The sequence below is a fragment of the Chanodichthys erythropterus genome, chromosome 8 (assembly GCF_024489055.1).
Source record: "Chanodichthys erythropterus isolate Z2021 chromosome 8, ASM2448905v1, whole genome shotgun sequence".
Taxonomy (NCBI): domain Eukaryota; kingdom Metazoa; phylum Chordata; class Actinopteri; order Cypriniformes; family Xenocyprididae; genus Chanodichthys; species Chanodichthys erythropterus.
Genome location: NC_090228.1, coordinates 5,824,326 through 5,848,852, shown reverse-complemented (window position 1 = coordinate 5,848,852; position 24,527 = coordinate 5,824,326). Strand labels below are relative to the sequence as shown.

Genomic DNA, 24,527 nt, shown 5'->3' with positions numbered 1-24,527 from the left:
GGGTTTGTTGTGTCTCTCGACTCTCTGAAGAGTCAAAACCTAATACGGTTCAGTCTGGCAGAGCATTTTGTGCTCGTCCTCCTGTGCGGCAGCCTCAGCCTCCATGCTTTCACAGAACTGTTTCAACTCAAACCAGATCCAGGATCGGGAGCACGGGATCAGATGGTGGGGGTAGAGGGAATCAAGTCCGCATGTTCTCATTTCTTTAATAGACTTCCAAGGTCTTTTTTATTGGGCCTGTTTGTTGGCGTATGTTGTTTGATGTTACCATGCTTTTGGCCGTCTTTTACGCTTTCCCCAGCCAGGAAGGATGGACACCTGCTGCTCCATTCCGGTTCTTTTTTAAACATTTGCGATTCCTCACTCTCGCACCTAGAATGGTACAGAAGAGTTCTCCCGCTGGGAAAATGTATATCATCAGCTTTAAGGGACATCTGCTACCAACCCCTCCACTTTGACTGCGTCTTTTCTTAGACTTTTAGCTGAGGTCATCCTGCTGTTTTTGGGTTATTTTAAATAATGCATTACTATGACCTAAACTCCTCACCCTAATGAACTGCTGAAACCGCTTGAGTCAGTTTCTGTCTCCATGTGTCCTGGGACAGTGCTACGACACTGCAAACACATTTTTTCAGTCCCGTTCCTTCCAAAAAGAAGCCACAGATGGGAACGGAACGACCTCATGTTGAATCAGGCCACCGCTGGTTGATTATTTGTGTGTGAGTGAGCATGTTAGGCAGCTGCAAGTCATTCTGACCCAACTGTGTGAGTTAAGCTTTTGTTCTTCAGGCTCGTCCTGCTCATCTCCTAATTGGTTGTGCGAGCTGCGGAGCGCTGGGCAGATTCCCCAGCGAGCCCCACCCGAGCCCGGACAGTCCCTACGGTACAGCATGTGGCTTTGATTTGTGGCTTCCCTGAGGTGTCTCCTTCTATCATCTGTGTGGTTTTGGCACCAAAAGCATTACCGTAATGAGATATTGACCGAGCAAAAAGGATTACTGTCGCTTTAAATCAAACCAAAGTGATTGCGGTCTGCCTGCGAGAGGAAAGCGCAAGCTAAATATGGTCAAAATAAGATAGAAGAGAGCCTTTATACCACATGCTGTGTTCTGTACCCCCATCACCCTCCTCGTGTCCTGAACTTCCTGTAATTGCTGACCTTGGTTACAGAAAAATCCTGCCGACTCAACAGATGCATCTAGTTATCGACATTGCCTGTTGTTGCAGGAATTTGTGGCGTGGGATTCCAGATGAGAATGATGAAAATGGTGTCTGGGATTGTATGCATCAAGCCTTTTATCTTGATATTGAAAGATGATGCATATATTGTTGGAAGGAATTTTAGAGACAAAATGTTCTATCTTATAATGTCAAACTGTTTTGAACAAATGTGTCAATTATATCCCAGAGAATAAGTGGAATTTTTAAAAAAAAATATATAAAGTATATCCTGAATATAAATGGCTTTGAATAAAATTGTCAAATGCATAGAAATAAATCAATAATAAAATATCAGGTTAAAATCAATAAAGACAATTCAGTCAGTTTTGAATCTTTGATTCTTTCAACTTTGATTGTTCTCTAAAGATTTTCATACAAGAAAAAGATCTGTTAAGTCAAAATTTTAGGAATAAATGTAATGTTTCAATTCTACCTAGTTATTTCCCAGATAATGCATTGGAAAAAAATATCTGTATATAGTAAATATAGTATACCTTGAATATAAGTTAAATTTGGATAAAAGCATCTGCCAAATTAAGGAAGAAATTCCTCCATGTTCTCTCCTAGCTTGCCCAAGATGGTGCGTTCTGCCTGGGATCCACTTTTACAAAACCAGCCTGGAGATTTCAATACTTCCATACCCGTGGTGGAATTTGAATTCTATGCCCACCCAGAGTGACTCTGAGTGGGCGTCATGATGGTCTGATGAGGCCATGGAGGGTTCCATACTTCCATACTTCCACCGCGGTGGAATTTGAATTCTGTGCTCACCCAAAAACCAAATTTAAAATCAATAAAAAAATGTTTTTTAAAAAGTCACAGTATTAGCATGTTTGCAAGCGGCTTATAAAGTCATTTTTTCATTATCATTATAACTTCATAATTTCTTCCTCAAGAATCTTTGGATTTTTGATTTTAGTTTTTTTTTTTTTTTTTTTTTCGGCCATTTTGAAGATCTGTTAAGTCAAAATGTTATGTTACGTACATTTCTATAACTTTAAACCAAGGGTTCAATTTACCAGGAAATGCATAGAAAAAATGTATCGCATAAAAAGGCAGTTGCTTTAGATTTAAAAAAAAAAAAAAAAAAAATGCCAAAAAATGTCTGCCAAACGCATAAATGTAAAATCAAAAATTTTAAATCACCGCCATGGTCAGATTTGCATGCTAGCATCTTTGAAAATAGTTCTCTTGATTTTTCTCTCAAGATTGTCTAAAGCAGGGTGACAGATGCATCTGGTTATCTGTGTACCTTCACATTGCCTCTTTTAGCAGGAATTTGTGGTGTGGGATACCAGATGAAAATGTTTGCTGTGATCATCGGTGTCTGGGATTGTGTGCAACAGGCCTCTGTCTTCATATTGAAGGCTGATGCTTTTAGCTGGAAGGCAGTTTCTCAGCATGGAGGCCATTACCACTGTAGAGCTCCATTTGTATGAATGGCAGTTTGTGTGTATGTGTGTGTAGCGTCTGTTTGCTCGGTTGTGTACGTCAGAGTGCATGTTTGTAGAGGTCTGTACTAAGTGCCTCAGGCTTGCCAAACGAGTCAGGACTTTTGTAGCCGTTTTTGAAATGTGGGGGGAAAATGAAATGTGAATGTTCCTTGAAATGGAGCAGCGTAATGAACTCAAGACTGTTCCCATATTCAGCACTGCTCTGGCGTTTCTCCACGTATCCCACAATGCCTATTCATTTGAGTCCCTAACCATTGCGTTCTTTCGCTCTCTAGCACACTTTCAATCTGAATTTTTCTCTGTTCATCATTTTCCCTCTGTTTTTCCAATTCCCGATACAATCAATTGCAGGCGCTCATGATGGCTAGGTTTTGGCTCCGTTGTATACTTTTGCCCAAGCAGAGAGTAGACGCTTGAAGTAGTGTGATTTCACTCTTGACTGGCGAGACATAGATCTGCACCGTGTCATCATGGGAGCAGACTGTACATGAGTCACGTTCTTGAGACGGACAGCTTGGTTTGCCCTCAGTTACCGCAGTCCTAGTATTCATAATGTTTATACCTCACATGCTGTGAACTGACTGCAACTTGCTTTCTCAGAACTACCTGCTGCTACACTTGTTAGTTATTAAAGGGATAGTTCACCCAAAAATGAAAATTCTGTCTTTAATTACTCACCCTCACGTCTTTACTACCTTTCTGGGGCTTGAAAGAGGTGTCAGAAAGCTCTAAGATTTCATTAAAAAGACCCTCATTTGTGTTCAGAAGATGAACGAAAGTCTTAAGGGTGTGGAACGACATGAGGGTGAGCAGTTAATGACAGAATTTTCATTTTTGAGTGAACTAACCCTTTAAGGGTCAGTTTCTTTGAACAAAGCTCCTCAAATAAAATTTCACAGTCAGATTTTTTAAAAATATAATGAAATTTCAGTTAAAAGGCAGTTAAGTCCAGGTATTGAACTGTATCTGATCTGTATCAATAAAAATCTTCATAGGCAAGTTTGTCAGTTGTACTCGATAGCCTTTTTTTGTTGAATGTTAGAAAAATATTTTACTATATTTTTTTTTCCTCCAGGATTCTCTGCGGCAGAAGGATGAACGCATCGAGGAGCTGGAAGAGGCCTTGCGTGAGAGTGTACAGATCACGGCCGAGAGGGAAATGGTGCTGGCACAAGAGGAATCTGCTCGTGCAAACGCTGAGAAACAGGTGAGAAACAGATGAAGCCCAAGGGTCATTAATATGCCAGTATTCTCTCTTTTAAATCTCTCTTATCTTTTTTGGACTGCACACATTGTTCACTTGTTATTTTTTTCACGCTCAAATCATTTTCATTTAATACCCTGTGCCTTTTCTTTTGAGTCCAAATAGAAGTGGCATATTAAGAAAAGTTTTTTTTATTTTATTTATTTTATCTTATTATTTTATTTTATTTTATTAAAATTGTATTTTATATCTTTTTATTTCTTTTTATTTTATAGAATTTTTTACAAACCATTACAGCTCTACTCCAGCTCACACTCCAGGAGATGTTTGACAACATTTTGGATAGTTATTTTGCACCCTTCCAGCCAGTTGGCAACAAGATTAGGCTTGGAGCAGCCAGCTTTGGCAGTATTAAGACTTCAGCTATCATAGTCCATAGCTTCTCAAGTGTGATAAACAGTCAAGTTCCCTGGTAACATTATCCAATTATGTTTCTAAAGAGCTCCTGTGTACTATTACAACGAGGACTGTGATCTGTTACATGAAGCAGAATGTGTGCGGTAACTTCAGTGTGAAGCTAGCCGAATCCTATGGCCATCTTTCCATTGTGGAAATGTCCACTTCCTCCTCTTCCCAGTCAAACATCCCCTCCAGTATTTACACAGCACTGTATGCACATCCACACAAGGCTAGCATCTCCCAGGCTGGGTTGTAATGGCTTTTGCTTGGCGAACGTAGTGCTCCTGCTAAAAAGCCTCCTTCACATGGCTCAGGAACCAGTAAAAAGCGTGCCTGTCACTGCACATCACCACACCAGCACATTGAGCTGTGCCAACCATCCAGATCCATGCCAGCGCTGCATCGCTGTGCCAGTGGTGAACATTCATGTGGCATGCATGGGTTACATGTTTGTGTCTACAGTCAGTCTTCATTTAGAACATAAATAAGCTTTGTGTGGCCTGCGTGAGGACTGCTAACTTTGGTCCGTTTCAGTTCAGCTACACAGAACGTGCACACATGAGGAACATCTCGTGTGTGGACAGCATATGCCGGCGTTTCTTTCTTAGCATTTGTAAGCAACTGGGATTTTGGAGGTAGAGGAGTGAAATATCTTGGCAAATATATCGCCTCTAACCGGGTCCGCTTAAAGGGTTAGTTCACCCAAAAATGAAAATTCTGTCTTCGTTTACTCCACCTAATGCCATTCCAAATCCATAAGACTTTGGTTAATCTTCGAAACACAAATTAAGATATTTATAATGAAACCTGAGAGGTTTCTGTTCTCCATTGAAAGTCTAGGCAACCACAACTTTGAAGATCCAAGAAGGTCATAAAGGAGTTTTAAAATGAATCCATATGTTTTGAGCGATTTAATCCACACCTTGTGAAGAGATATGGTGAACGGATTGAACTTTGGCTTTTATTCAAACACATAAACACACAAACATAGAGCGCATCACACGCTAGAACAAACCTCATTGTTTCTTGTGCATCACAGATGAAATAAAAGCCTAAATTAAATCTGTTCATTATATAAAGCTATTCAAAAGACTTGGATTGAACCACTCAATTATATGGATTCATTTTACAATGCACTTATGACCTTTTTGGATTTTCTAAGTTTTGGTTACCTGGACTTTCAATGTCTCAAGTTTCATTAAAAAGAATTTGTAATTTGTGTAATTTGTTTAAGCCTTATGTTTTTGGTATGACTTGATGGTGAGAAAATGATGATTCTTATTTTTAGGGTGAACCATCAATGAACTTGAACCTTTTTTTTAAGCAATTAAACTCTCTAAGTGGAGATAGAATGTGTGTCCTGGACTGGAACATCCTGGAAATGGATTGATTTGACAAATAAACTGCCAATAATTTGGTATTTTATCATTTGAAGATGCTGGAATGCCTTTCCCGGGTCGTTCCGGCCCAATTTTACGTTTTTTTAAAGGCATCAATGCGGATTGCACCACAGTCCAGCTGTCTGTGGAGCCCTGGAGATAGCATCAAACTCCTATAACCTTCTCCGAATGAGTCCTCCATGAACCGGACAACACAAGCAAGCCAGTCAGGCTTTGAAACGAAGCGCAAAGCAGCTGCCAAAATCTTGCTTCCCCTTTACCTGAATTCCCTGAACTTTTCCCTCTCCTTTCTCCTTCTCTGTCCATCTAACTTGGCTCAATTGAGAAATTCATTTTTAAACCCTTAATGGTTTGTTCTACCTTCTGTGGATCCTGGCGCCCTGCCGTTTCCTTCCTTTTCTTTCTATTTTCTAGAGATTTCGCATGGCTGGCTGAGCGTCGTCCCATTGCGCGTTGCAGTCTCAGGAACGTATCGTGGCCTAGAGTTTCTTCACCGCCGGGCGGACCTCCGCTCCAATCCCCTGGAGGTTAATTAGAGCCGGGGGCTGAGGCGGGAGCCAACGCTGCTGCTAAGCCTGGCCGGCCCCCTCATTTGGGCCCGGAGAGAAGAGGAAATGGGGACAGTACAAGTGCCACCCTCCGGAGCCAGTCTCCACGCTCATTACCGACGTCCCAGCCGCATCAAGTCTCGCTATATGCACTCAGGATATCGCCGTTAGAAGTTCCTCCCCACCCTGGCACCTGTTATATAAGAATGAACTCATATTCCGGGTTACATATTTTAGGAGTTATGAGCTACATGATTGGGAGAGAAAAATGGATGGCAGCTTGCCTCTCTGGCAATTGGCAGACATGTTTTTAAATGCGTAATTTGTGGTCCTGCATTAAACCATGCAAAATCTAATTAGCTTCTCACACACGCACACATTTTTCCTTGTGCACACACACACAGTCTCTCCTCGGCTATTTAATTAATGTCCCTGCATTGCTTCACCACACCCTCTGTTGTGCCAATCATACGCAAGCATTCGTCTTTAGCTCTGTGTTCAATTTCCTCCAATAGCTGTTCATCTCATAGTTCGCATTGTGCAGAGCACATGTTGGACCGAGCACGGTGCCTGTACAAATTGCTGTCAGTACGTTGGTCTTAAATGTATGGGGACGGGGGCGACTGCTCTTTGTTACGCTGACATAAAAGCGAGCCTCTGGCCAAAAACGAGGCCGTTCTCTCTCTCATCAAACCATATGCGTCTGTTGAGCTCCCTTTAAAGTTTTCCGTGTATGTGTACTTAATTTAAGAGCATGGGAGAGCTACAAGTTGTTTGCTCCATTCATGCAGCTAATGAAATTTGGAAATATGAATCCAAACATGTGTTTCTATGAGTTATCATGTGTACCAAGCCTGAAATATTTCTCACAATTACACAGGTCAGTGTGAATGTCTTCTACTAGAGTGCTACTATTCTTCATTCTTTCTTAAACGAATATATGACCAGAAATGAACATGGAATTCTGTCATCATTTACACACTTTTATGTCATTCAAAACCCATACAGTTTTGGTAACATTTTACACAATTTGTTTAGATTATTAATGCATGAGGTATTAAGAATGAACAAGGAACAGTTTCTTTAATTTTGCAGCATTTATAGATCTTGGTTCATATCGGGGCCTTAACTACAATAAGACATTAAGGAGGATAAGTTTCCCCAATAATTAGAAATGGCCAAATTGTCCCCCTCAATATTTGATATTATTGATGCTGTACTCCATTATGCACTGCTCTGTTTGTTGTTAAAAAAGTTTTAAAAGTTACATTTTTAGGCTGGTCTGCCTCAGCGGTCTAACCGCTTACTGTCAGAATGAGTGAGCTGGCCAATCAAATCAAAGAAGGCAGGGCTTACTGTTCACTAAAGACAAGCACAAATTCCAATGTGACACTTTCATTTTAGCAGTGAAAGAGTATGTGGCGAGTAAGTAGCTAAACATTTAATATTTGATGACTGTTTTATGATTTAAATATTCAGCGACTGACAGTAATATCCAGTGATGCAAACTACTTGACATTTTTATGAAATGTAGTCATTTTGAATTGAAAATGTGTTATTATTTGATTTGAACTTGATATGATTAATATAATTTATAACTGAATGTTACAAGACAAGAAAAGGTTTTTGACATATTAGACATACAGATAAGAGTGACTATTTAAAAAAAAAATAATATATATATATATGTATATATATATATATATATATATATATAATATATAATATATAATTTTTTTTTTTTTTTTCAGCAAATAGTTTTTAAATTTATTACTTAATAAAATAGTTATTTTGTATTTTTTATTTTTTTTTCTTCATTATTCCCTTAACCTTTTAACCTTTTAATTATTTATTTCCTAGTCCCCTCAATGTCAAGACATGGTTACGGCCTTGGTTAATATTAATTTATAAATATATTAACTTTTTTTTTTCAACCCATTTATTCATGCATGCATTCATCTCCAAACAGGAGAGTTGTACTTGCATAATATTTTCAATCAATGAAATTTAATTTAATAAATGCATATAAATGCAAAGGAGAACGACGATTTGAATAAACAGTCCTCCAAATAACTAGTATACTTGTTATTTTTAGTACTGATACATTTTTGACATTTTAAGTTATATGAACAGACATGAAACGGACATAACAATGAACAAATGTATATTTATTCTAATTAACATTACGCTATATTATTAAATGCTGTAAAATATACAGTAGTTGTTCCTCATTAGTTAATACCTAATGCGTTACTTTTAATAAATTGAACCTTATTGTTCAATTCTTAGTGTTGATGCAATTTTTATAGTGTATACAGCTTGTGTGCAATAAGTCTTTTAAAGCCATATGATGGCTTTATGTGACAAACAGACTTGAATTGAAGTCGTTACCCCTGCCATTTAAATCGGCATTTGACAAGGTGCTTGCGTGTCTTGTGATGTCATCAAACTTGTGGCATATTTGATTTGAGAGCTGCAGCAGAAAAAAAAATGAATAATGGCATGAATCAACATTATTCTTTTGTCTTCCAAAGAAGAAAGGTCATAAAGGTTTGGAACAACATGAGTAAACGATTTTTCATTTTTGCGTGAATTATTCCTTCAAGTTTTCCCCCTATTTTTCCACTCCATCTTCCTGTCAGTGATGATATTTCAGGAGTGTGGGCTGCTGTATCAGAGGACCTGGGTGTCAAAACAATGTTTTCTCCATCTGTTCAGTGTGCTTGTTTAGCAGATGAGCCCGGCTTATTTTAGCTGATGCTTTCATGAGCGTTATTGTCCTGCCAAACCCCTGTTGCAGTAACTGCTTTAATGAGGCATGTGCTAGTAAGGGCAAATGTGGTCACCGAGAGAAAAGGGGGGGGGGGGCATTTTTTTCCTACACAGGGCCTTCGGTGTGTGCAGTGACACCAGTCACTCAGCCCCGGCACGGGATTTACGGCCGGGATGTACGAAAGCGACCAGCCGCTCATGCGGGGCCAGTGAAAACGTTTGCCCAAGACCACATGAAAACACACGTCCAGTCTCCAGACATGATTCAGCAGCGAAATGACATACTTCATAACCTTCCCTGGAGGCAGTGGACCAAAGAAAGCCTCAATCTCTCTGCTCATGTTGACCGGGGATGATGGGATGTCTCGAAATCGCCCTTCCTCTTTCACCACAAGTTTCCCCCTTTCCCCTGCCGGCCTGACCCAATCCCCTATGGATCTCTTTTCCACTCCGAACCTGTTCTCGCTCAGACGTTTCATTGTTGTCACGCCGGATCCATGGTTACCATCCTCTTTCTCTAGTCCCTCTTCCTCTGCTTCCAATTTTCAGTTTGCGTGGTTTGTTTCAAACTGTTGTTCTGTTTTGCTCTGTTCTGTCTTTGACTTTTTCTATATTCCCTCTTTTTCTCTATTTCCTGTCCATCGCTCACTGCCTGTGCGAAGCGCTCTCATGACCTAATGCATGACTCCGGCCGCACTGGCTTAAAGCGGCTCAAGGTATGGCTCGATTAATGTTTTCTTTCTTTTTACAAGGAATGATTTGAGTTTTGTGCTTTTCATCAGTTTCGCTGCATCTCAGTGACCTTTTTTTCTCATTTAGATTGGGGTGTTCTATAAATATGGCTTTTGGTCCTGATCCAAACCAAATTTTTCCATATAGGAAGCTTAACCACTGACAGAGCGCAATTTATTGACTGTTCCCTGAAGATGAGCTCTATCAGATCATTATTTTATGTGGAAGGCTTCTCTTATGCTTTCCCCCTGCTTTCTTTCCATTATATTGGGAAGTCATGCTCATTTGCGTCTGTCTATCAGGATGAGTTATGTTTTGATTTAACTTTTATGTAGTGCGTCCAACACAATTCTCTTTTTGCAGTGGGAAGTTGAGTTTCCCCATTGCATGTAACTCTAAATACTTGTTATATAAACAAGCGGTCAGTAATTACACTGCTAATCACAGCGTAGTTCACCCCAAAATCAATATTCTGTCGTAATTTACTCTCTTATGTTGTTTTAAATCCGTTTGACTTGCGTTCTTCGGTGGGACACAAAAGGAGACGTTTAGCAGAATGTCCAAGCTGCTCTTTTCTATACAATAGAATTGATTGAGGATGGGACAAAAAACATCATAAAAGCATCATATAAGTGGTCTCCTATGCTATATTGATAGCATTGAGTGAGAAAAAGACCAAAAGTCTATTCCACCATGAGGAATTGTGATAAAATTTTCATTTTTGGGTGAATTGTTTCTCAAAAAAAAGGCTGTTTTGACAGTTAGCTCACTCTGAACCAATCAAGAGACACTGTCAAAATCTCAAGCAGTCAGTCAGATTCACGGTCAGTTCTCACTCCATACTGCAGGGGGCAGCGTGACGGCAGAGCCATGGCAGACTGTGAGTTCTCCAAGAACTCCAGGCCAAAAACAGACATGGAAATTAGTCAAAGAATAAATAGCTCTTACAGCTGCCGCTGCTCTTTCTCAAGATTGTATTTGAGCCATCGTCAGAAACAGCCTGGATTTTTATGATAAAACTTTAGAGGGAAATAAAACTCCCTCCTCTGCTAATATTCCCAACCAGCTGAGATCCAGACACAAAGCTCAGCACCCAAAACACAGCAAGATCCAAAGACCAGCTTGTTGAAATTGGCTTTACGCTCACCGTTGAGGACGAAGCTGCTCTTTTGGCAGCCAGGGAAGAGAGAGTAGGAAGAGACGGATGAGGAGAAGGGGAGAGAGAGCAGGAGAAAAACAGCACGCTGCTGCATTAAGCACTTTTTATTAGTGTTATGTTTCTGCTCCGAGCATCTGGGTTAGTCTGGATATATCTCTCACAGGAGGTGATTAGAAGCTTCTGAGCTCGGCACGGGCTGAAGAGAAGGCCCTGATCTAATGCCCACCGTGATCTCATCACCTCACAGTGCACATCAATAACAAACCAATATGATGTCTTCCACTTACAAGCGTTGCACTGTGGTATTACCATGTTTTTAGAACATGGAGCAGTACCTTTTTTGTGGACACTACATGACACTTATGCCTTTGTATTCTTTGAAGTACTATGCAAATACCATGGGATGTCAATATGGTAATCAGTGAGTACCATGATGTATGTTAAAGTACCATGGTATTACCATCTCATACCTCTTAGTTTTTTGTAAAGGTCGGCCCTTTGTGAGGATGGGTAAAAATTAAGTGAATGCAACATTTGAAGGCCAAGTATGGTAACCCATATTCGTAATTTGCCCTCTGCATTCAACCCATCCAAGTTAGTGCACACACATTAGAAGTAGTGAGTAGTGAACACACACTGCAAACCGTGGACACACACACACCCGGAGCAGTGGGCAGCAATTTTTTACTGTGGCACTTGGGGAGTGATTGGGGGTTTAGGTGCCTTGCTCGAGTAATTTCTTGCCAGTATCAAGAATTGAACTTGCAACCTTCGGGTTAATAGTATGACTCTTTAACCATTACCATGATGGTATCGTGGTACTCTAAAACATCTTGGAATACCAATAATTGGTATACGAGTAGAGTAATTATTCAGTACCATGAGTTATATTAAAGTATCAAGGTGTTACCATCTACCACCATTTCTCAACCGGTGGGTTGCAAGACCATTTAGAGTCGGCTGTGGAGTGTGTAGTCAAAGAAAGAAACAAAAACTGAATTCAAAATGTTTTTTTGATGCAAGACTTTGAAAATATTTGTGAAAGCTGTCGACGCTTCTGCTTCTTCTGTCACACGGAATGAGTTTTTCCATTCAACTGTACTACTTTTCCATTGTTCTTCTACGTAAAGGCGGTAGACGGACATGTTTGACTGTTGCACTCGTCTCTTTTACAGCATCTCGAGCTTCGTTCCAATGATCTGCATCTCACGTTGTCCAGAACTCATTTTTGCTGTTAAAATTATGAGAGGCAATGTTGTAGTTACAGTACATTGTCAATCAAAATTACCAAAAAAGTAGCTATAAATTATGTAAGTGGTACATTGTGTATTAGCCGGGAAGGTTTTGCATGCAGCTATGATGTTTATAGTATTCATCAGGATCATTGACCATTTATTTTATTAACAGTTCATGTTAGTATTGTGTATTTACCATGGTAACTGTACTTTCTGTAACCTTAAACCCAAAATACCACAAATCCTTTGTTTTTGATGACTGTGGTGGCTCATAACCACATACTAACTATATTGTATTAACAAAAACTAATTGAAACTCCTTAACTTATACTGTTTATTTATCAGTGTCAGTGAAATTCTTAAAATTTATGTGTATGTTAAGTGAATGGGACGTTACCATTTTTGAGAAATAAATTCAAATTCCTAAAAATTTGATTCACAGCTTTATGACCATGGGAAAATGTGGGTCCCATGGCCAAACCAGTTGAGAACCACTGATATATACTGTATACAGTACCATGGTACAGTCACAGTACTTCTTACTTTTGGAATCAACATCTGTCATTTCATTTTCATGTAGATTTGTTTAATTGGCAGACAGTTTGAACAAAACATTCTCCAATTTTCACCTTTTACACCTTGTACGTGGTTCAGTTGCCCCTCAACATAATTTTCAGCCATTTAGAGCACCACATTTTTTGAAAAGGCAATGCTATTTAATTCTTTCTTTCAGATTTTGCTAATATATTTCCTTTTGGTGCATAGCATTTATCTATTTCTGTTTCTTTCTCTCTTGTTCTGCTCTCTTGTAGCGCAAAGAGGCAAGTATACTGCTCTCTGCTTCATTCTTTGCTTATGTCCACGTGCCTTCCCTCATCTGATGAGGCATCTGTTCCAGCCCCTCTGACCCTGCTTCAGTCCCCCCCCCCCCCCTTTTCCTGTTCTTTTTATCACTCTTCTCCTTGATCACTGACAGATCCTCTTCCTTTCCCCAAGGCCTGTTTCTGACACCGGTTTTGAGCAGCCAGCCTTAAATTAAACAAAAAAGGAGAAAATCACTGTTATCAATTCCATAGACGGTACGTCACAACTGATGTGAGCAATTACTCCAAGTCGTAAAAACACTTGCAGAGGCTGAAGCCGGACTGTGAAGATCGGTTAAAGGACGTGCATCTTGAACGCTTTGATCTGTACTCCTCTTGCCTTACTGGTCCACGCTCCCAGTGTGAGAAAGGAAGTGGTGTTATCATCACCCAGTGAAGTGCTCAATTTTTCACACCCGAGGTGTCATAATTCACTGCAGCGTTTTTTTACGACTTGACTAACATCTGAGGTTAGTTTGTACTCCCTTGAGAAAACAAGCGCTGCATGCCACCTTGTTCTTTTATATACACACACACACACACACACACACACACACACACACACACACACACACACACACACACACACACACACCATCCATTCCTTTATCAAGAGAAGGCAACACCACGAGCAAGTATTTTCTGAAAGCAGTCTTTGCATTGGTTTTATTATTTCTGCTTAGAGAATTTTCCGCAAACTCTAGTGATGGGATTCATTATTACATTAATAATTATTTTAGTACTTTTGAAAAAGCACCTTAATTCAAAACATTTACTAATCCAGTTTTTCTTTTTTTCCCCTTCTCCAAACTCTGCTCCATGCCCCCCCAAAGGCTGCAAGGGGGTCTGGGTAAAACAGATTTAAAAAATAGCTGCATTTATTTTTCATGTTTATTTTGAGATGCACTATTAAATACATATTAATTTTTTTATATATAATTTATGACTTCAGTACATGTTCACACACAGCATAAATGTATGTATATGCTAGAAAATAAATATTCTGTCTTTATATTTTATGAAGGGGCTTCTTTGCAAGAGGATCACATTTAGGGGGTTCTTGGCATTAAAACCAAGCAATATAATTTTTTTTTTACCTTTATTTGTTTACTTATTATTTTATTTTATATTATGTTTTATTTTATCATTTAATTAATTTTATTTTATTTTTTATTTTATTTGGAAGTATAGATTCAATATCAGCAAAATTCAGGATTCAAAGTTCAGAAAACACTGTGTATTAGTATGGTGTTTCATCAACATCCATGGAAGGAGGAGTTCACAGAACTGGACATAATGAAAATCATTATTTCGTCAAACGTTTCTTTTTTTTTTTTTAAATGGATCCTGTTCTCAAATCCACACTATAGAGTTGTCCAAAAAAAATTTTTGTGTGCGATTTGGCTTTCCCATCAGTCTGCCAGGCCTTTAGTCAGACCTTTAAAATCTGTTAATTATCTCCTAATGACTTAACGAATGACTTAACTCGATGGCTTTGCGAATTTGGCTCCAGGCAGCGCTTACTAAATACTTTTACAGTAACACTGACCAAGCACACTGTAAATTCATTCGAATCCATTCGTTCCAGATGATGTTTGGTCACCGAGGATGGATTCAGTTCAGATAACTCCCCTCCAGGCACGGTGACACCATATCGCCTCTCGCACATCCTGGACTGATTAGTTAACCGCTCCGCTGCTGCTGTGTGTGTGTGTGTACGTGTACGTGTGGTTGCACAACAGCGGGAAATTTCGTCGAGATTTTTGTGTGCTGTTAAATAAAAATGCGGTAAAGTTCTCACGGTTCCGTCTTTGCCCCCTCACCTCTCATTGGCTGCTCTGTTTTAACGGACAGACCCGTTGCTCCGCCCTCACCACAGGGTTGCCACTGGCAGTGAAACTGATGCTGCCAATGTTTAAATATTTCTTTCTTCTCATACTAGGGAGCCTGAGGCGGGCAGTCTCGATTACCACTCACTTTGTTTGCCAAATTTTGCTTTTTTTTTTTTTTTTGTATCTGTGAAAAATATTACTGTCTTTTATGTCCACTCAGACTCTCGCCAGTTTTATTCATCTAAGATGTGACCTGTGCTCTGCGTTTGAGGTAAAAAGAACGTTTGCCTGGCCTGTCTCCACATGAATAATGATTTCCTCTTCCTTATATTTTAATTTGACATGCATTACATTTTATCATAAGCCATTCCGGTGAGCCCTCACTTACCTGATCCTGTCAGGTGGAATTTGCCGGTGGATTTCACGTGCCCAGGGGAGGCACCATCATCTTGTGTTTTAGTCACAACCCATTTGTTGCTGTTCAGTATCAACCCTCTGTGAGTTTGGTGTGGTATGAGATGACGAACAAGAGCATAGGAGTGCGAGACTGGAAAGCAGACGGCAGTAAATTTGGCCGAGCGGGTTTTGGTAGCTTGTTCACTAGGCTTGGCTCGGGTGTAGTACATTAGGCAGATGACTTATGATGACAGCTGGATTGAGCGCTCTCACAGACCCTGCAGAACCTCCAGCCACCAGAGGGCAGCACTGCGGCTCACACATACACTTCTATTGTGTGTGTTTTTTTTTTCTCCAAAGGGGATTATAATTTCACAGCTAATTCTTGCTTTGGTGACGTTTCTGCCTACTGCCCCCAAATACTCTGCTAGAAAACATCTCTAGTGCTCACAAAACACAAAATGCATTCGTTGAGTGGCAGTGTTATGAAACTCTCAGTGAATGTTTTAATAATGAATAGTTCACCTAAAATGAAAATATTGTCGTCATTTACTCACCCTCATTTTGTTCCAAACCTGCATGACTTTCTTTTGAGGAAAATGTGGAATTGTTGATGTTTTAATTAATTTTCTGATATAATGATGAAGTTGAATGAGGACAGGGACTGTCAAAAAGGATTCAAAAGCACCACAACAGTATGATAAAAGTGGTCCAAGTGGACTTGTGTGCTATATTCAAGTCTTATAAAGATATACTACCTGAACTGAAGTAATTTCACAGCCTCATCACCCTGTAGCCCAAGACTGGTTGCCCACTGAAGCTAAGCAGGGTTGAGCCTGGATGAGAGACCTCCTGGGAAAAATTAGATTACTGCTGGAAGAGGTGTTAGTGAGGCCAGCAGGGGGTGCTCACCCTGTGGTTCGTGTGGGTCCTAATGCCCCAGTATAGGGATGGGGACACTATACTATAACAAGCACCATCCTTCGGATGAGACGTTAAACCGAATTTCTGGCACTTTGTAAAGAGTAGGGGTGTAACCCTGTTTCTTGGCCAAATTCCCTCCGTTGGCCGCTATCAATCATGGCCTCCTAATAATCCCTATCCACTGAATTGGGTCTATCACTCTCTCTCCTCTCCACCTGTAGCTTGAGTGTGGTTAGTGCACTGGAGCCATACTGTGGCTGATTTCTCATCATCCACATGGATGCTGGATGTCCAATTTGTGAATGAATCACTCTTTTGGCCCGGTTTCCACCTGGTATTGAGATGCATTTTGGTCGATCGAGTCACAAGTAGACGAAGGAAACTCCCTCCTGTTTACATCTCGTGTTTTAATCTGTCTCTTTGGTCCACTTTCAACCACATCTGTCCTGATTTCTTCGAGTGGAGAGAATTTTTTCAGATCTTTTGATCTAATGGACGAAATAAGCTAATACAGTTTACATATGAACATGAAAGGAGACTACGGGAAAACATACTGAGAGCAGCGGCTTTCATTTCTTCTTTGACAGCCGCAAGACCGCAGCAAACGCAGTGAATGTGTGTTAGAAATCAGGAATGGTGAGAGAACATTGTGCTTGGTACATTTTTCGTCTTCAGACCAAACTTGGGTCTTCCACTGACAAAGTTTAATTCCCATCTTGTTAGTGCGCTTCCCATAATGTTTACGAATTAGGTCAGTAGGCGGAGAGTAGACGGTCTTTTGTGGCTGTTTGAACACATTCGACCACATGAAAGTTTAAACTACGAAAGCAATCCTATCGAATGTATTTTTCGACTACCACTGGAAGTGGTCAAAAGTAGACAAGCTCAAAACGTTTTAGACTCTGTTTACACCTGTATTTAGTGTTGTCCATTTGTGATCCGATCGACCAAAACACATCTTAATACCAGGTTCAAACAGGGCTTTGAATCAGTTCTTTTTAATGAATTGATTGATCCTGTTCACAAAACTGATCTGAATGATTCATTCATCAATCTGACTAATTTGGTTCTCAAGTTCAACTCACTGACTTCACTGCCCAATTTGCGAATGAATCACTCTTTTGAGTCAGATCTTTTCAGTGAATTAGTTTATCCTGTTGACAAAACTGATGTAAATGTTTCATTCATGAATCAGACTCATCCGGTTCAACTCATTGACTGAAAAACTGAATTACTCTTTTGAGCCAGATGTTTAAAGTGAATTAGTTAATCCTGTTGACGAAACTGATCTGTGATTCATTCATGAATCAGACTGATCTGGTTCTCGAGTTCACTCACTGACCTCATTGCATTGGTCGCAATGCTTAACAGGCCAGTGGAGGGAAAGATTATCAGTGAATAATGTCTTCAGTTTTTTTTTTTTTTTTTTTTTGCACAAATCTATTGTGATGTCTTCATAGGACTTGGATTGTAGCGCATGATCGTATCAACTACTTCATTTTGCGTTGTTTGTGAAGCTTGAAAAGGATTTTTAGTGAAATATTTTTGGATTTGATTCTATGCAGCAGTGTCTGTAGTATGGATGGAACAAAAGCTGATGAAACACAGAGCAGGGAAGGATGGATAAACATAGAGAACAGACGAAGGAGACTGCACAGATCGCCGCCCGAGGCCTACGCAGTTTCCTGCGAGAACAGAGATTTCAGAGAGTCCCGGGTTGAACCGCAAGCGGTCGAGGAGGCTGTGAGAACCTCTTTGAGCCAAGTCGCTAAACCTTGCCTTCCATGGAATACATAAACCTGCCACGCCACTTGATTTATCCTCCTCATTCACTCGCTCCTGTTACTCCGAGTTATAAACATAGTGTGGAAATGGAGGGAGAGGAGGAAAGAAAAATCACAGTCAGAAATGGAGAACATCCACCTTTTCAAAAACAAAATGGAGTGAAATAACTCTAGGGATGTGATGTATGACAAACCTCATCATGAAGTTATGTAGTTAATATATCTGGAGTAACACTCTTACACACTCGCACACATGGTCTTGTGTTCATCGTTTTTTCTTATTTTATCTCACCTGCTGTCTTTTGAGACTATTATATGAATCTCTTTACTATTTTTGCATTGTTTTCCTCATGGTTTTAATCTCTTTTTTTGACACTGATCCATTTTTCTGTGCACAAATCCATTTGTGTCCCTGTGTGCTTCGCTCTTGGCCTGCTGTGTGTTCACTCAACATATTTGTTTGCGTTCTGTCTTATCTAACGTTTCTGTGGGATTATGTTTTTGTCCTTCTGCTTGTTTGTTGTTGTGTTATTGTTCATCAGCACAAACATGTTTATTTGTTTGCATGGACAGATGGAGGAGCTGTTGGCTGCCATGGAAAAGGTGAAGCAAGAGTTGGAGTCCATGAAGGCCAAGCTGTCGTCCACCCAGCAGTCCTTGGCGGAGAAGGAGGCCCACCTGACCACGCTGAGGGCAGAGCGCAGAAAGCACCTGGAGGAGGTGCTGGAAATGAAGTAAGACCTTTACGCCTGTCCTTCACTCCTTATGGCATGATACAGCGATTTGTTGCTGTAGGGGCTCACTGTCATCTTAAGGAAGAACATTTCATTGTTGCTGGTTTTACAATTATTGATTTTTATTTTTATTTTTTCTTTGCTCTTTTGAAAAGAGTATGTAGATATATTCCATCATTACCAGATATTAAAACTTGCTCTCTTTTTACTTGCAAAGAGGTTAGCCAATCATAAGAAAGGCCATTCACATAGTAATCTTAAAAGTACAGTAGCAAATTTATCTTGATTAAATCTAATAATTTAAGTTCAACAAGATCACTGTTCGAAGGATTTAGGACAGGGGTTTTCAAATCGGACCCCCAAATATGATGAGAGCTATCTAATCATATATCTTATTGTATCATATATCATATATATCATGTATCATATCTTATCAATCATGCATCATATCACACATCTTATATCATATAGCATATCATATCACACATCATATCTCATATCATATCCCCAAATTTGAGTTATTTTATATATATCATATATCCTATATCATATCATCATAGCATCGTCTCATTATCATGTTATATCTCATCATCATTTATCATATCATCATATCATATATTTCATCATCATATTATATATCATATATCTCATATCATTATATCATATATCATAGCATATCATGTCATATCATCATATCTCATCATCATATTAAATCATATATCTCATCATCATGTCATCATATCACACATCATGCATCATACCATATATCATAAATATCACATAACATGTCTCATATCATATCACATATATCATCTTATCATCTTAAGAATTTTATTTTTCAGAATGGAATAATGCATATTCTATTCCACAATGATATGCATTGTATGCTCCATATAATGTATTATAAATAACATGCTTTATTTCATAATATGCACGGTTTATATTCTTCATCATATATCCTTTTTTCATCCTATATCATTCTGTATCTTTTTTTTTCTTTCTTTTTTCTTTTTTGCAATGCTTATAATTATTTTTACATTTTTACGCCATTTTTCAAACTTCACTTTTCCTTAGATCTCCTGTTGCTCCCCTGATCCTAGTTTGAAAATCCCTGTTCCAGGTATACAGGCATGATTTTTTCCCTAATGCACTAGGTTGGCCAGAGGCCTGGAGGGACCATGTGCTCTTGGGAGGCTGAAAGGCTTTTTGAGTGCTTCTTTATTTAAGGCTTTTCCTCATCATCCACTGAGCTTCTACAGACTCATCTCTCCCATAGATGGCTTCAGCAGAATCCAAAGACCCCCTCACTCTCCCTCTTTTCTCCCACAGCATTCGCCAAACTCTCTCTTGTCTTTTCTCACTATCTCATAAAGGATTTTTTGCTGCTCTTTTGCTTATCAGTGCCTGTGGTGCTTTAGTGCTTTGAGCACTTCCTGACTCTAGATAGGGATAACAGGAGTACTAGAGGGATATAGGAGGTTGAAGGTCTCCATACCATAGCTGAATCAGGATTCAATGAAGGTGGTTCTTCAAGGATCTCTGCTAGAAGTCTGAGCTTAGAGGATTTTCTGATTTTCTAATTGATGTGGCTCCACTCAGATGGGTTTGGAGCCTAAAGATAAGACCTTGACGTTTAAGAAATATAGACATGATTCTAAGAGGAATGCATCAACTCTTGTTGTATAGATAACATATTACTTGCGATTAGGGCTTCAATTATCAATTTAAAGTTTGGTAGCACTTTACATTAGTTTGTGGATTTACAACAATGATTTTTTTCTTTTTTCTTTTTACAACATTTATTAATTTAGATTCATGTTCATTTTAAGTATCTTATTGTTCATTGTTAATTAATGTTCTTTCTTTATACATTAATGTTGATTTATAACTTAAAATGTTTGAGGAATAAAATAAAATATTTTTCTTTTTATTTAGAAATAAAAAATGACAAATGATCTAGAAATGTATGTTTATGTAGATATCATTAAGATTGAAAATGCTGTAAAAGTGTTGTTCTTTGTTCATGATATTTTATGTGTATTGCTGAAACTGATTGTAAAGTGTTATCAAAAATAATCAATTGCATATATCCATATTTGCAGAGAAAAGCCTCCTCTGAAGGTAATTCAAAGTCATTACATTACTGTGTCAGATGAAACAGACAAAAAGTAGTTTGTTTTTCCTTCACAGGCTATGACATTATTTCTCTGCCTCTTTTAAACATCCTCTACTGTATATTGCCATCACAGGACTATTGTTTTAGATTTAATATCAAGCAAGTTGAAAATAATGATTGTGGTTGTGGAAAAATGAGTCAGAATGGGAGTTTCAAGGACTCTCTGTGTTCCAGATTGGCGTGTGATTTGATTGTCAGCCTTATTCTCAGAGACACGTGCATGCATCCTTTAGTTATGCTACCGATGTAATCTGGCAGTAGAAGAAAAGGAGAATGCTGAGAAATGATGGGTGTCTTTATCTAGGTGTAGTGTGTTTGAATTAATGCTTCGTACTGATTGCCGTAAAGATCATTTTGCCCCGTGATATGAATGAGAAGGAGAGCAGGGCCCCATTGCTTCCAAATTTGGTTGTTAAAACCAGAAGGTCAGCTCAACTGAGACGGGGAGTGTTGTGTATCTCCACCGGCCTCTCACTAACCACACATTTACAAAAAAGTCTCGTATTTGAGTGAAAATAAGGCTCTGATAGGGATGGAGGAGAAAGAGGGGTGGTCTTCGATCTGTTTTGGCGATGAACGTAATGCGGTCGGGGCCGGAGAAAGTAGACTCATGCTGTTGAAGGGGCCCCGCCGGCTGGCAGCAGACAACCAACTGGACCACTCATTAAAATTTCGAAGGAAAAACACAAAATAGCAGACGCAGAGGTCACAGACTTTTTATTTATTTATTTCCTCGGGCTGAACTTCCGACCGCACAGTTTAAAGTCAGCAATGTGGAGACATCGACCCTTTGGGCTGGTTCTCCATCCTCGCCATCTAAAAAAAGGCAGAATTACCACTCTTTCTAAGCTCTTTTTTTCCCCTACGGTTTGCAAAGGACATTTTTAAAAACATTTTTAGGCCCTTGTATTTGTATATGTTGTGTTCCTGCCTTTTTGTCTCCAAAGTTGAATTTAAAGGAATAGTTCTCCCAAAAATGCAAATTTGCATCATTCACATAGCCTCATGTTGTTTCAAACTGTTATGAGATGTTTAGAAGAATGTTTACACTGCTCTATTTCCAGGATTAGTTCACTTCAGATTTAAATTTCCTGATAATTTACTCACCCCCATGTCATCTAAGATGTTTGCCTTTCTTTCTTCAGTTAGAAAGAAATTAAGGTTTTTGAGGAAAACATTCAAGGATTTTTCTAAATATAGTGGACTTCAACAGGGTTCAACGGGTTGAAGGTCCAAATTGCAGTTTCAATGCAGCTTCAAAGGGCTCTATATGATCCCAGCCAAGGAATAAGGGTTTTGTCTAGCAAAACGATTGGTCATTTTCTAAAAATGCATAAAAAATATGTATATACTTTTTAACCACAAATTCTCGTCTTGCACTTCTCTGTGATTCGCCACGCATTACTTAATCATGTTGGAAAGGTCACGTGATGACACGCGGGTAAGTAAAAATGGATGAAAAAGCATAATAAAATGATCTATATTCTATGTCTTCTGATATGTAATAAAAAAAAATTTAAATTAGAATATGCAGTTTGAATTTGAGGCAATTTGCATATGCCAAAGTGCTAATGAGATTCAACCGTTGCACTGGAGGGGAAGATTGTCAATGAATAATGGCTGTTGAATCACATTTGCTCTTTCACATACTCAATTTGCCGTATTGCACAAAAACAATAGTGTCTGGTTGTACTGACAAACCTGGAATGCCGCATCTTTACGCACCATATTTAAATATATGCAAGTGCAAATTAGAGAATGTATCCTTCTTTGGATAAACTTTATGTAATGTTTATTAATTTACAGCTTACACAACTTTTAGCTTATTAGTCATGATGTTAATGCTATTGTGAACCACCGAGGCAAACGAAGACCTCGGTGAGGTCATTATTCAGATAAAACTCACTGAATGAACCAGCAGTGAGAAAAGACCATTATGAGGTCATCGCTCAATTAAAATCCAAATGGACTGTCAATGGGGTTCTTTGATAATGCATAGAGGTGGATTCAAGCTGTGTTGGCGCCAAGTTTTATGAACGTAACTGTGATGTACGCAGTGTGGTACTTACATTCAAGCTTGTTTTGTGGAATGAGGTGAGGATTTAGAGCGATGGGTTGAGGCGGTAATGAGATCTCCAGCACACCATCCCATCCTCAGGTTTCCTCTCCATTTAGCACAGTTTAAATGCCCCCGTACCGCTGGTTATGAGATGTGGTGATATCCCAGCGTTCTTCCATTTGATGTGGTTTCCTTCTCTCGTTCACTCTTACTTCCACCAGCTCACGTTCTCAGCTCGGTAAAGTGCGACCGCAAGGCAGACATCAGTCGTCTCCCTTTGAGCAAATGTTTAACTTTCTTTCTGCAGTTGTTTGGGAGTGCTGGACGTTTTGGAGCGCCCGCTTGAGAGGTGGATGATGATAGAGGGGTTGATCTTGATCAAGAGGCCCTCCTCAAATGTTCGCTCAAAGGCATTAAGCCACTTGTCCGTATTTTAGGACTTGAAAAGAGCTGTCACCACCTTTATGGTTCTTAGCTTAGGTCTTACTATGAAACACAAGCTCTGGCTTAGTTTTGAAAAGTTCTGGTCCAAACAATTAGATCTGCCCACTGAGACAAGAAGAAACCATCTATCTTATCTATGGTTCTGTCTGTCATCTTCTCCATATCATTGTTTGTCGTTCCTCAAAATGTTCAAACTAGACTTTGTAAAGCTGCCGTTCTAGTTAAAAATTACATTCACATTTCTTTAAAATTCAATTAGTAATAATTTATTACTTCCTTAAAACTGAATTCAAGTTCTTGTTTGATTCCTCAATTCAAATTTAGGAATTGAAAAGGCTGTTCAGGTTTGTGTGCGGTCCCTGGACTCTTGCAAAAGCTGCAATGGCTTGCTGCTTGCCCTTGCTGTAGTAGATCAATATCACTTAAAAAAAATTCCCAACAACTCCCCACTCTTGTCACGACTGGAGCTGGATCTCCGCTGGGAGTCCAATTATAAGGTTTGAGCATAAGCGCAGGTGTGTGAGGAGTGTGTGTTCGAAGGTGTTTAAATTGACACGGGGTGATGGCAAGGCTATTGGCTGTCCGCAAAGTCTCTATTTGAAGGGTGGGTGAAGCTGCTAATTGCCCCTGTTAGCACTCTGGTTTCTTGGAGCGGAGCAGACGGGCCAGCTCATTACAGGAACGAATGCTTCAGAAAACAAACCTTTCGAGGTTCAGCATGAAACCCGACCACAATTCGACCCAAAAAATGCGTTATCTTGCCACAAGTGATTCACAGCTTGTTGTGTGGCTCAAAGGGATTGTTGTTTGGTTCAGTTAGACAGAACAAAGCAAAAATGAGAGATGGGGAAAAAACATTGGCACCTTACAGGGCTTGATTGGTATGCAGTATAAAACTGTGATTAGCGTCATCAAAAGAGGATTTCAAGGAAGTTCGAAAGACTTCATTTTTTCCCGCTGCCCTGTTTTTATTGTTTTAAGATGTCAATCGCCAAGTCCAAATGTTCTTTTCCTTTGTAGATTTGTAATCTGTGAATGCTACCATCTTGCAGTGAACGATGCTTTTGTTAAAACCGAAAATGCCAAGTTCAGTGGGTGGTATGATTTAGTCGCCATAATGGGTGTAATAAC

General features: G+C 39.3%; 1 protein-coding gene across 7 annotated transcripts in view; it reads left to right on the top strand.

The window, feature by feature from the left end:
* erc1b (ELKS/RAB6-interacting/CAST family member 1b) overlaps window positions 1-24,527 on the top strand; it is a 231,700-nt gene that overhangs the window by 107,612 nt on the left and 99,561 nt on the right. For 6 of the 7 annotated variants that reach the window (XM_067391597.1, XM_067391596.1, XM_067391595.1 and 3 more), the window contains 2 exons: window positions 3,751-3,882; window positions 18,557-18,717. In XM_067391597.1, the coding sequence (XP_067247698.1) occupies window positions 3,751-3,882; window positions 18,557-18,717 (293 nt within the window). Of the gene's footprint in view, window positions 1-3,750; window positions 3,883-4,154; window positions 4,730-18,556; window positions 18,718-24,527 lie in introns of those variants that run through there. The other variant, XM_067391598.1, reaches the window with a different exon arrangement.